The sequence below is a fragment of the Solea solea genome, chromosome 21, assembly GCF_958295425.1.
Source record: "Solea solea chromosome 21, fSolSol10.1, whole genome shotgun sequence".
NCBI classification, from domain to species: Eukaryota; Metazoa; Chordata; class Actinopteri; order Pleuronectiformes; family Soleidae; genus Solea; species Solea solea.
In genome coordinates this window covers 3,645,705-3,659,299 of record NC_081154.1, presented here as the reverse complement: position 1 = coordinate 3,659,299, position 13,595 = coordinate 3,645,705, and the positions used below count along the sequence as shown (strand labels likewise).

At 40.7% G+C, this 13,595-nt stretch overlaps 1 protein-coding gene across 2 annotated transcripts in view; it reads left to right on the top strand.

Moving 5' to 3' along the window:
* The window catches only part of snx29 (sorting nexin 29), a 120,157-nt gene that overhangs the window by 66,181 nt on the left and 40,381 nt on the right, over nucleotides 1-13,595 (top strand). For both annotated transcript variants that reach the window (XM_058621311.1, XM_058621310.1), the window contains exon 16: nucleotides 13,359-13,475. In XM_058621311.1, coding sequence (XP_058477294.1) covers nucleotides 13,359-13,475 — 117 coding nt within the window. The remainder of the gene's footprint in view (nucleotides 1-13,358; nucleotides 13,476-13,595) is intronic.

The following is a 13,595-nucleotide window of genomic DNA, read 5'->3' as shown; positions in this document are numbered from 1 at the left end:
TGCCAGACACAAATTGAAAGTATTGGCCCGGGGTTCCTCGCTTCATTAACCTGGAAAATACGGAGTGTGTTTGTGACCCCACATCAGTTTTAATTTAATGATGCAAATGCATTGTATTGACTTTGATGTTGTTTAAATTTGAGCCAAAGTGGATTCTATTATTCGGTGCCAAGAAAATTCTTATGATAAATATTTTGAAGGGAAAACATTCAAGGTGACAGGACAAAGTTCTCCTATTGGCAAGTGTATTTCTCATACTGGTCATGGCCTCTGAATTTTGAATATATTACCTGAACAGATGATTTCACCATTCAAGCCATCTGAGTTGATGTCTGTTAAAGGCGACATAGACCGGAAGCTCCAATTAACGCTGCGTTTGTGTGTGTATCTGCGTCATTACCTTGTTTATGAAACCCTAAAGTTTCAGAACAAACAGTTCAGCCACTGCTGAGAAAATAGTGTTGTATTGTTTTCCTGGGCTCTGCGAAGCGGATCGGCACTTCCCTATGCTGATGATGTCATCAGAAATCCTCACCACCGTAGCGCCTCCTGGTGCGGGCACTAGTCCGGGCACATCCGGTTGCATACATTCAACCGCAGAAGAAGAACTACTCTCGTTGTAGCTGCTGAGATGCAGAGCATCCACCGTGCCAGAGGGGGAGCTGTGTATCTGAGAGCTGGCCTACCAATTACGTCACTTCCAGGTACCTGGCCAATCACAGGACAGTAGGAAAGCTCTCGTTGGCTGGCCAATCACAACACAGTCCACGTTCTGGGGGTGTGGTTTTGGTCTGAAACAGCGCGGATGACGAGAGCGTCAGTGAGGAGATATTTTGATCGGCTCGTTTGCAGCAACTAGTAGGTTTTTAACCATGAAAACAAGTTAATATATGTAAGTAGACCTCCATAACTAACATATATGTGTGATACAAGCTTTCGATGTCACCTTTAAGCACACACATCAGAAAAAGGCCACTTATTTCATTACTGTGTAATAGATTTTTCCAGTCATTGACAACTTACTCACTCTCAGGTTATGAAATAACAGCAGAAATAATGGAAAAAAACAGCAGGACAGGAGGATTTTCCTGCTGTATTCTCACAGGAGTTCACTGGAACTTTTTCTGGAAATTCCACACTGGTAGCTGGCAGGAAAAGTTTCTTAGTTGATATCTGTGTTTCTATATACAGCCACAAAATCACTTTAATGCGGCCATCCCTTTACATCAGAATTTGGAACTGGTCGTGAGCAGGCCCGGCGCCAGCAGTAAATGACTCTGTTTTGGGGGGCGAATGAAGTGCAGAGAGGGGGCTGTGCCAAGAAAAAATAAATAAATGAGGGCCTATAGGCTACGTTTCACAAACACATAAACTAGTAGATCACCTATACTCTCACCACTCTAAAACAATGAAAAAAAATAAAAATCCTACCTTAATACAGTTGAATTTGAGTTTCCCAGGTGGAAATTCTGATTTCCGGCTACAAATGGAACATACCGTCGAGGTTACACTGTGTAAAAATGATGAGAGTGCAGGTTGTAACAAACTTGGCACTCTTCCCTCCCTTTCCCAAATGTTTCTGGGAGCTACGGTGGCCTACTCATACCAGAAAGGATGTCATTATTATTTTGTTGTGTGGCTCTGGCTAATTGGAAGCCACTGAAAATTGCTTGAAGTAAATATAAATGCTATGAAAAAACAATTAAACAAACATTCTTATGTGTCGTATATTAAATCTCTGCCAACAAAAACCTCCTAAATTGAATTTAAAGCTTTGTGCTCACTTGAGCTGTTATTTAACCAAACTGACTAAGAACATGAACTGATACACAGCAGTGACTTGTGGAGGAAGCTTTTATTTTTACCCTTTGATGATTCCAGGATGTTTTTCCACCGCCTTCTCACCTGCTTCTTCGTGCTTCTTCTTCTTCTTCTTCTTCTTTTTTTCACTTCAAAGCCGTGACAGTGGCTACATGTTTCGAGGTGTGTTCATGTGCGTATGCTCTGGCATTCCATCAGTGTGTAACCTCCTGTGCGATTGAGTGTTTTCTCACACGGATCTTGCATGTACGGTTGATCCAAGCGGGTTTTTAAAGAGGGAGGGCGCTGCAGCGTAATCCCAGCGGACCGGCGCCTGTCAGGAATGAAAGGAATTGCAATAAAGTGATGAAATGAGCGAAAGACGGATAGATGAAGAGAGAGAGAGGGAGATAACAATCATGGAGGGGAGAAAGAGAAACCGCCGCAACTCGGGGGAATAGACGCATAAGCATTTTAATTTCCATCTTTATTGCGCGGTTTGCTTTTCATTGTGTGTGAGCAATAAAAAAACAAATTACATAACACGGTTAACACGTCCACTGAGATTTGGGAGAAACAGCAAAGCTGCATGACATTGATCGGCGAGGCTGCAGTGATAAGGAAAGGGTGGGCAGGTAGTGATGTAGCGCGTCCTCTTATCAGAGCTCACAGGCTGCTGCTGGGGTCAGGCGCACAAACGCCTCTCGACACCTTGGCCCGCACCGTCATTCGCACTCAGCGGCACGTGACAAACATTTGATCCGCTATGAAACAGATGAGAGTGGATTGTTGGTGGTAAATCACTGTTGCACAGAAAACTTATTGTCCATTGTTGAGATGAATATGATGGAGAAGGCTGAACATGGGAACTTAAGGTTTTCACTCACCTGAATTCTGAAAGAGGCGTTCAAGAACCGTCCTCTCGTTTAAAAACAAAACAAAAACTCCTATAATGTTACCTGAAAGAGGGTTAAATGTAAGACAGAGTAGAGAGAGAGAGAGAGTGGAATTATAGAAAAGCTGGCTACAAGGGGGATTTTTTTTTTTTTTAGCCTGTCTGATGTAAGTAAATTACATAAAACTTCATATAAAACCACCTTTTATTACGCTCCATACTCGGTTATGTACTTGTGATACTATTGCTGCAATTTCCTGGGGAAGACTATGAGGTAAAATCACTTTTACTGCTTGAAAAACTTAACTGTATTTGGTTTTGCAAACTCTAAGTGCAGGTGTAGTTAATATATTTTAGATGCATTACCTCTCTTACTGTACAATATTGTTTTAAATTAATTCTGCATCATTTGTAGAGGCATATTTTTCGTGAAAACGTGTTTTAGTAGCTTTGTTGCTTGACCGTCTATGCACATACAACATTTTCTGTTGCAGTCAAACTGTCCTGGTCTGGCAATGGTCACTGCTCTGCCGCACATATACACAACCCAAACACAAACCCACAAGAATAGAGCAGCAAAACAAAAAAAGCAAGTAAAAATACTCACAATCGACGATTGCAGACATAATCTTCAACAGATTATGTGAGAGTTAGACGTTAAAAAGATGACGTATCACATACTCCGGTGAGCAAAATCATCTTGAATTTTAATCTGTAACTGCGCCGTCAATCAAACCTTCACCCCAAATCCCGATGGAGCAGATTAGCGGGAGTTCCTGAATGAAACTCTTAATGAATTTGCAGATGCGCTTTCATTTTACTCACTGAGGCGTGACCCATTTAAAAAATGCATATGGCTGATATGCATTGGCACATTGAACTTAACATATAATAATATAATAGGATCACTGTAGCATGGGCACACTTTTTGAATAGAATGGTACCAGATAATTTAGAGAGCAGCACTGGACAAACTAATATCATAGTAAAAGCTTCAATGTGATAATGTCTGATGGTCATATTTGTTAATATAGCTCATTTAAAAGCACAGGAGTTAAGCCAAAGTGCTTTGTAAGAGCTGATACGGCAGAAAGTCTCTCAGTTTTTCACTTACTTAAGGTTCAGAAGAGCAGCGTTTAGTGCTGTAAACCAACTCCTTTCTCACTTAAAGGCTGCATCATTCCAACCCAAATCCTCCACTTCTTCCTCACATTCAGTAAACAAACTCTACATACATGTACATATTTTGACGGCGTTGTTTTTTTTTTTTTTTCTTATTTCTGCTGACTTGTGCTGGCACGTATGAGGAGAGTGCTTTTGGAGGATAGGGAAGAGATGTGGGTCAGAACTTCCAGTGGGATCGGGGATTCTCCCTTTGATCCGCTAGCTCATTAATTAACCATAAACAACATCAAGAACAAGAACTACAATTACAAGCCACCGACTCGGAGTCTCCTTCCCACCGAGGGGAAGACGCAGTAATAACCTGGAGAATACGTAATGATGGGCCCGGCCGTTGCCTGTGCCTTTGCTCTTCGTCGTCTTGGTATAATTCAGGTGAATCTTCTTTGAAGCTCTATTCCATTTTCATTTATGCTAAAGAGTTTTGTTTTTGAGATTTCAGTGTCCATATGAGGACTGTGTCTCGACTGGGAGCTAAATCACTGCCTCTCTTACGAGTTTATTTCAATTTGTGAACATTTTATACTGAATGGGATGAATCGTTGCACAAGATGCACAATGCATTTATGTAGACATTAAAAATTAATGCCCCCTGCTATGGAGCTTGCAGATGTGTATATGTTAAACTCATTCAGCGCACGTGTCGAGGTGGAGCTCACTGGTGAGAAATCCTCGTGGAGTTGTGCATATGTATGTCTGTCTTTATGCTTCGTCTTGATTATCGTCATCTAACGGCCTCGTAATGCGATCACTGAGCCCACTGGCCTCTTAGTTACTGTTGCTATGTCTGTTAAGATTCCCATTCTTGCATGAAGCACTTTTACAGTCATAAAGGCGACAGTTTTCTCGTTTTCAGTCGGAGGAAGTCGAAAGGACCTGACTGAAACTGTTACTAAATAGCTATTTGGAACACTGTTGACTAATGTGTCCTGCTAATTTATTTATATTTTCATACCAAAAGCCTCTGACATTAAAGCTAAATATACCACACAAAAAAGTCAACATTTATCGTTATTATTATTATTATGACGACGACAATAAAACACTTTATCTAGTACAGTTTCTTATATAATCCTGTTTAGAACGAGGCCAGTTTGGTAAATGTCACAACACATGATCTAAAGTTGTTTTATGATCATTAGCTGGGATTTATTTTCAAACATAACCTGATGCTCCTTGGTTTTTGGAACTAACACTTGATTACTAGTTTAAGGCTGTGAGGCTGACATTCCCACTAATCCATTTCCCTACATGTTATTTTAGAAAGGCTGAAAAAAGACACCACCTTCTGAACTCCCTTTAATGTTCAGTATCACTCTTTTTCCCAGTCGTTTTTCACCCACACATATATATATATATATATATATATATATATATATATGGGTATATATATGGGTTAATTTTATGGGTAAAATAGGTTTTGTGGCTGCAGGTTAATTATATTTGGGTGGCGAGGGAGGTCAAAAATGGCTGTTCTGATTTTGATCTAATAGAAGCTTCAAGATGCATTCAAGAAACCTCGTAAATCTCATACTAGTGCAAACACGCAGTCCACCAACCAATCGCTTGCTGCTGCTGCCGCCACCTTGTTGTAATATATGCACCACAAATAAGTCATTGGAGAAGAAAAGTGTTCTTTTATAAATGCAGTTTTTGATATAACATTGTTCAGTTTTGTGTATTTTTTAAATATAATTACGAATAATGGGCCAAAAATGTGCATAATTCATCCATCATTTTTGTCATTTAATCTCCAGTCTGTCAGAGTATATTTAAACACACACTCACTACTGAAACAGCCTGGCACCCACACATACAAAGTCAATATTAACATATTTGCCCTTGACAGTGACAGTTGTTGTTGAACGTAAACCCTAATCAAAAATCTGTCCAAATGTACTTGACATGCATAGCCTGGGAGAACGTGCACAAAGAGAGGGTTTTTAGTTCTCCCAAAGTTCATCTGCATTGTGATGAAAACAGCCCAGAATTCAAGCTGACAGACTGTACGTTAACACTGTCACCACTGTGGCGTCTCAGGGAAATAATACGACATCAAAAACAAATGCGAATGATCCAAGTGCTCATCGCGTTGGCCGTGTGATGTGTGGTGCCTGCACCAATGGGCCAGATTTAGCCTTTTTTTGTGTCTTTTGTGTAACTCCATCTGCCGCTCTCACAGGCTCTCACCTCTCCCTTTGTATCTTTTTATACCTCAGTTCGGAGTGGACGGCACAGCTTGTGACATCTATATATTTTTACTTTTCCCTTTTTTCTGGAACGTCCATGATGGAGCGAGTCAGAGGCGCAGGCTGCATTTAGATTTACAAAGTGGACATGTCCTGAGTGATGTCTCACCCTGTTTAAGATCTTTAAACAAACCTTTGATGCCCCTGCAACAGAGTATCATCCCTTTCAAAAAAAGAAAAAATCCCTTTCAAGTCATGATGTCCTGCCCACTATTAATATGAATGTGGAAAAACTGGCTGCCTTTTGGTTTTATGTAACATTACTGCACAGGAAAACAGATCCTGGTGATGATTTCACTTTAAAAAAAAAATGTTTGTGCTGAATTACAGAAGAGGAAACTGAATGTTTTTAAAGACAAAAAGAGCCCTATTAAAATTTATTTAAATTCTCTTGCTTTAAGAAAAATAATCTGTAAATCTGCAGCCACTTTCAGACTGTAATTTTCCTTAAAATGAGGGAAAAGACTGACAAAAATCAAGAATTTATTAAGAATTTATACCCAAGAATTTTCCTATCCATGCTTGTGAATCTTACTCCTGTATTTATATAATTAATACACACCATTGTTTTACCTTGTTACTGGTAACTAAAGCTTAAAGTAACCTGTGATATCAAAATTATGACACACCCATTGAAGCCTTATTAAATATTTTGGAAAGGTCCTTTACATTCCGAGACCTGCATTGTTTACATCGTGATGGCAGTCGTGTCCTGCACCCTGTGGCACACCGGTACTATATTATATTTCTTCTTTTTTTTTTTTTTTTACATTACCACCATCAGCTGTGAGTCCCAGGTGGCGGCAGGAATATATTGTACCTGCATGCCTATGCGGTTTTATTTGTGCTTGAAATGAGACCAAAGCACCATTAGAACTCCCAAACTGCACCGCGAGTACCTTACGCTCTTGAAAAGTGATTGGTTGAAGTCGATACGCTTCCTTGCTAAAACCCACAACAGGGACAACTTGTTTCCTTTAAGTGATGGACACATTTACCTATTTATTAACAAGCTGCTGCAAGAAACTGCTTATTCACATGCCGGAGGGGGGAGGGGGGGAATCCACAGTGTGCAAAAAACAGCTCTGTAATGATTCTGAATTTGCTTGCCCCAGCTCCTCAGGCGGAACACTGCCGTGCATTATGGCCACTTAAGTCCCGGGCTTTCATCATAGTATCACCCTGGGAGCTCCCTGCTGAGACACACAGTCATGGCTTCCTACTCCCATTATTGTTTAAAAATGCAAAAAAATCTGTTCCAGATTCGCCCTCCATCCGCACCCCCTCAGGGTTTTAGATCCCCAAAAAGAAGAGAAGTTTTTCCACAACTGCTGTCTACGTTTTAGTTTGAAAACCCTGGGGCTGTGTTTTAGTCTGGATGGGCAAGAAAAACAGAGCCCTTTGGAAAGAAAATTACTGTGAATGAAAAGCTCAGTTAATTCATTTACCTCCTGTACTTAAGTTCACATATCTTTACTTTATTTTACTTTTACTCCACTACATTTCCTCTAACTGTCTTTGTGACTCATTACTACCGAATAAAATCAAAAGAAGAAGAGTTGGTAATGGTCTGTGTTTATATAGAGCTTTTCTAGTCTCAATGAGCTACTTCACACTACAGTTTTCACCCATTCACACGCTGCAACATGTGGTTAAGAGTCTTGCTCAAGGACACAGAGCAAGGAATTGAACCCACAACCTTCCAGTTGAAAGACAACTCGCCCTACCACTGACTCCTCACTTTTACTTCTAAATACCTTTTAAAACATTTTCTTGGGGATAGTTTTTATGTGGAAACACCTTTTTCAGCAGCAGCAGCAGCAGCAGCCTGTCACCTGCCTCAGCTGTGCTGTTTTTTCACGGCTTCACGCTGAAAGCTTTTCAACTTGAAATTGCGCTGGCTTGAAGGAAAGTGTAAATCATTCCATCACCTTCAAGACTAACAAGGGACTGCTCAGGTTGTGAGTGTTGGGAGCAGAGAAGACGCGTTAACGCAGTGAGACAGGGTACATGTCGTGCTCTGCTGTTGTAGAATTAATATCCTCCACGCAGGTCTGCTCGTTCACTGTTGGCTTGTTTGCCTTGTTCTTTGGATCCCATTTATGTCCTTTTATCCCCTTTTGCATTCATTTTCACACTCTCATTTGTATTAAAATTTCACACCAAACTCGCTCTGACACCGCCCTTCACCTCGTGAAACTCTTTCATGAATTCATTCGGCGCTGATCTGTATTTAAAGCATTTATACGGCGACGTGAAAAGGGAATTTAGGCGGCCACTAATCAGCCCTTATCCTGCAGATGCAGTTTTTATTGACCATTAACGGGGAGCCTTTGTGTGGCCTTCAGTTGACCAAGGTCAGCGTATACAGTGGGATGATGCAGCTTAGTAATGGTTATTGCATGTAGCACTTAAAGCTGGTTGTGCATTTTAATGATAATGGTGAAGATTTGACTGTTTAGACACAAGTATGTAGCCACACAGGCAACACTGAAGCCTCAAAATGTCGGTCTGGACTTTTCCCCGCTTATTTTAACCATACAAGATCCAGAAAATAAGTGCTTTTGCCCATTTTTTTCCAGAATAACTTTCAATATCTGGCAGTAAGTTACAATTTACTGCATGTTAAAATGGTGTATAAACAATTTAAAATGAAGAAAAACAAAAAGGTTTATTTAGAAAACACAGGAGCTGTACACAAACACCAGATTATGCGTGTTAAACTTGAAATTGAAACAGTATAACATATATATTTAAAATGACATTTGTTTGAGTTTTTGTCTCAATGTCCAAAAACAGGCCAAAAAATAGAAACTATGCACAGGTGTTTTTCCAACTCTCTCCTCTCTGGTGACAAAGAAGCTGATTCGCTGGCTTCCCGAAACAGCGCGAGTGAAAGTACCGTAATAACCATACGTTGCCTTTGACGTGCAACTTCTTAGATTTCAGAAACTGTTGGATTTTTTCAAATAGCACAAACCGTCGCGTAACTACGGTAATGCAAAGTGTGTCTGCGAAGGGTTTTTAATACAGATGTGTGCAGTCTTATACACGTCCTACTATACTGTCACACTCACATATGCGTCGGCCACAGAAATGACAGAGTGATTAGCTCCCTCTCACGGAGAATTAATTGGGTTTCTTCACGCTTAAAATGAATTCCCCACTCTTCTAAAGTCCTATAGAAGGAGTTGCGGTGGTTAAATAAAGGAATGATGAATTGCTGCTGTGTCAAGGACAGCCGCTGTCGGTGTAACTACTTCCTGTTCCCCAAGAGAGAGAAAAAAAACGAGCACAAGTTTTAATTTTCTGTAACAAACGTCCAGGGTGCTTCCAGGATACAGACACAGTCAGGTCTGGGGATTAGTTTTTGGAGCAGGGCTTGGCTCTGTTTTATGTTTAAAGATTACCATCAGCTCTGCTTTATTACTTTGCCGCCTTATCTGATCCTGAGATTTCTAACATGTCTGATCTTTGGAGTCGTGGTCGATATTGACTAAGCACCGTGGATGTATCTCTTAAAGTTTTTTTTAAATGTGACCAGACTGGGGATCAAGTCGGCTGAAGCGGATTCCCTCAGTCCCCACTAAACTCGTGACCCATATTCCTCGAGAACAGTTGTCAAAGTGTAATATGTGTTATTTTCCTTTTATCTCACAGTTAAATGATGACATCGAAGCATTGAAGCACGAGCTTTGGCTCAATTACTGATTAAGTGACTGATCCTTAAAACTTAGCCTTGATAATAAAAATATCCTCAATGTAAATCGAAATTATGAGCGAAAAAGTCATAATTATGAGATAAAAGTAGAAATTATGAGATAAAAACTCATAATTATGAGATAAAAAGTTGAAATTATGAGCTAAAAAGTCATAATTATGAGATAGAAAGTCGAAATTATGAGATAAAAACTCATAATTATGAGCTAAAAAGTCATAATTATGAGCTAAAAAGTTGAAATTATGAGCTAAAAAGTCATAATTATGAGATAAAAAGTCATAATTGTGAGATAAAAAGTCATAATTGTGAGATAAAAAGTTGAAATTATGAGATGGCTATGGCAATGTTTGTAATGGCCCCTTCGTCCATCGCCTCGCTGGCCTAACCACGTTGTAACAGGTGACTTTAGTTACATCGGATGTTAAGTCTTTTAGTCTGTCGTTTAAAAACTCATAATTTTGACTTACTTTGAGGATATTTTTATTATCAAGGCTAAGTTGTCCTTTTTTTTTTGGGCTTCCATAGTTTTGCCCAAAGTCACTTTCTCTTACATATTTTTATCCGTCGTATGCATCACAACACGTCCTGTAGTTTCAAAATAAAAGCACTCTAGCATTCCTGTGGCCTGTTTTCCCCTCCACACAAAGCATTTATTGTGAAATGTTTGCAGCACCGGAGAGTCCTGGCATTTTTATTGAGTGCAAGACGTGCATTTAGAGCTTTTAAAAGTGTATTATTTATAGCGACTTTTCAAAGCCAAACCCTGTTTGAAACCCAACAGCAGCTCCCCGAAGCAGATGATGTCATTAAAAGGCAACTGGCATGAATGAAACTATCCGTTTGCCTTCCGTATAAATAAAGATTTAATGGATTTCAAATGTGTTGGAAACATTTGGGCAAATGTACTCATTGTTTTTTCCTTTTTTGTGTGAGTAAAAAATGTTAATCAGACTCTTTAAGGCTTTGTTACAACTTATTTACTGAGTGCTTTGATTGAGGTGGTGCCCGTGGAGCTCAGGTTGCGCGTCTGAGAGTGGCGAGATAGAAACGCCTGCCCGAGGAGATGATGCATGTTGTTATTCTCGTAACAAGAGAGCTGCAGTTAAACAAACAAAAGACAGACGTGTGTACAAATCAAATCTCTGCCGTGAAGTGTCTTCATTGTGGTAATTGTCGTTATCATTTTTGTTGAATTATTTAGTATGCACTATAGTCGTGTGATGCGTCAAAGTCGGCCTTTGGAGAAACATAACAGATCTGTGCTGAGTTGTGTGTCTAATTTGCTTCACATTCTCTCTCTCTGTCATCTCCAGTCTTCTGTCTAAACTAAAGCCTCTCCACACTTGCACTTCACCTAAATATAGACAGTGTTTGAACATGTGATTTAAATTTTGGTTGAGTATCATCTGAGGAGAGCGAAACATGCAGTGTTTTTGGCATCTCCACCTGAGTTGGCAAGTGAGTTTAGGATTCTTCAGATCACATTTCAGCCAACCATACACACACACACACACACACAACCACCACACGCACCTCCTGATTCAGAGTGAGATCTGCTCTCTTGTGGTTTCGTCTCTGTGCTGCTGAATACTGCATTTAGATTTTGAATCTTTCTCTCATTTCTATCACAAACTCGTAAATATCTTTCATATTTACCCCCCCAAAACCCCTCATCTGCGAATTCTGATGCATTCCACATTTGAGCTTATTTAAATGTCAGATCTTTACTGTCTATTTTTATTTCTGTATTCTCACATCTCTCTCTCTCTCTCTCTCTCTCTCTCTCTCTCTCTCTCTCTCTCTCTCTCTCTCTCTCTCTCTCTCTTGCTCTGATTGCTTTTTTTGTTTTAATTTGACAGTCTGACCTAATTCCAGAGAGGGAAATATTTGTAATTTCTATGTTACCTAAAGGCAGACTGGTCCCCCGGAGGTGAGGGCAACACATGTTTCACACTATTACCTTGCTTTCTGCATGAAACAGGGTTGTCATGGCAACTGAAGGTTTGGAGCTACTTTTAATACCACAGCCGAAAAAAAACATTGAAATTGAAATTGAAATATTCACTGGATGGAGTGTTCTCCTGAAATTCCACAGGAGCATCACCTCTAGAGGGCAGCAGAGTGAGACTGCCTGGGTCACACTGGTCACACTGGGTTGATGGACAGAGCTCTGAGCTTTTGGTCGCTTTAGTTCTTCCTCTTTGCAATGGCAATGCTTTGAGAAAAATGTTCTTTGGTCAGGTTCTGTTAGCTTAGCAAAGTTCTCGCTCCTAAGGTAACAAAATCCCCTTAGCAGGCCAGAAGACAAAAAAGAAGAAGAGTTTTGCTTTTATGAAAGTGAAATAATTGCATGTGATTGATTTTCTGCTTGAAGCAGTCACTTCCCTCAGAATCTTGACAGGGCACTCCTCTGCTGCTGCTGCTGCATACACAGATAAGCTCCCTCTGTCAGGTCTGATATAGTGCAGAGCCTATTTTCAGATGAAACGGAGCAGAATGTTTTTGAAGCAGGGGAAGAAATCATCAAACGGATTGCGGTCAGGCCCCTGTCCGATCACAATCCAGACACAGAAAACACATTTTAATGCCAGGCGTGCCATGATTCCTGGTGGTATTGCTCTGTCTCGTCCGTCGTCATAAGCTCCACTGCTTTGTGCACAATGACAGACCAAAATGAACGTAAAGTATGGATGAAAGACCTCCATCCGTCTCCGTCTTTTGGTCTTAAGAACAACGAAACGTTTGTGTGCACACTGTATCTTTAAGTTTTTTTCTTTTGTGAGCTGTTGTGTTGAACCCGATGAATCCAGTTTATTGTGATAATTACTGTTATTTGTCATTATTACATAAGAGGCCTCTCCTCCTCCTTTGTGCCAGTGTGTGGGCTCTTAAATGGCTATGTGTATAAGTTAATGTAGGAAGGTCAGTACTGTCAGCAGCAGCAGCAGCAGCAGCAGCAGCAGCGGCGGCGGCGGCCGCACAGCTCACCTGACAGCTGTCCACGCTACTCTGCTGGAGCAGCCCTGACAGCAGGTGTCCTCCATACAGCACAGTGTGTGTCACAGTCGTCGGTCTACTGACAGAGACCTGTCCGCACTGTCCAGCCTGGTTAGAGAGACAGGCCTCACAAACGCACACGCACGCACATGCACACAGATGTGAATTACACCGTGTCAAGGTTAGTTAGCGCTGAAGACAACTGATTAGGAGTCTCTGTGTTGAGGATATGAAGTGGTTTTCACTCTCCTCACATGCTCCCTCTATTATTCTCTCCCTTCATCTCTTCTATCTCTGTTTCTCAGAATCTGTCCTGCTGTCAACAGCCTTTCGCGTGTTAAACGGAAACAGAGGATTTTTTTTTTTTTTTTAGTTATCTCTGTGAAACATGATTTTCTTTTGTCTCTATTCTTTTTTTTCGACATAATTATGCATTACATCATATTTGTTCCACAGCATGATTAATCTTAAGTGTTTTTGTTTGTCTGTTGTTGTTTTTGTGTGTGCGCTGCAGGTGGCCGAGATGCACGGCGAGCTGATAGAGTTCAACGAGCGCCTGTACCGGACCTTGATGGCCAAAGACCACCTCATTGTCCAGATGAGACAGGAACTCATTGACCTGAGAGGACCGGTGAGTGACTGGACATGCACACACACACACACACACACATAGATGGATTGTCTCATTTGGTTACTCTCATCTGATTTCCTCACCCTCCCTCCCTCCCTCCTCCCGTCTTACCTCTCCTCT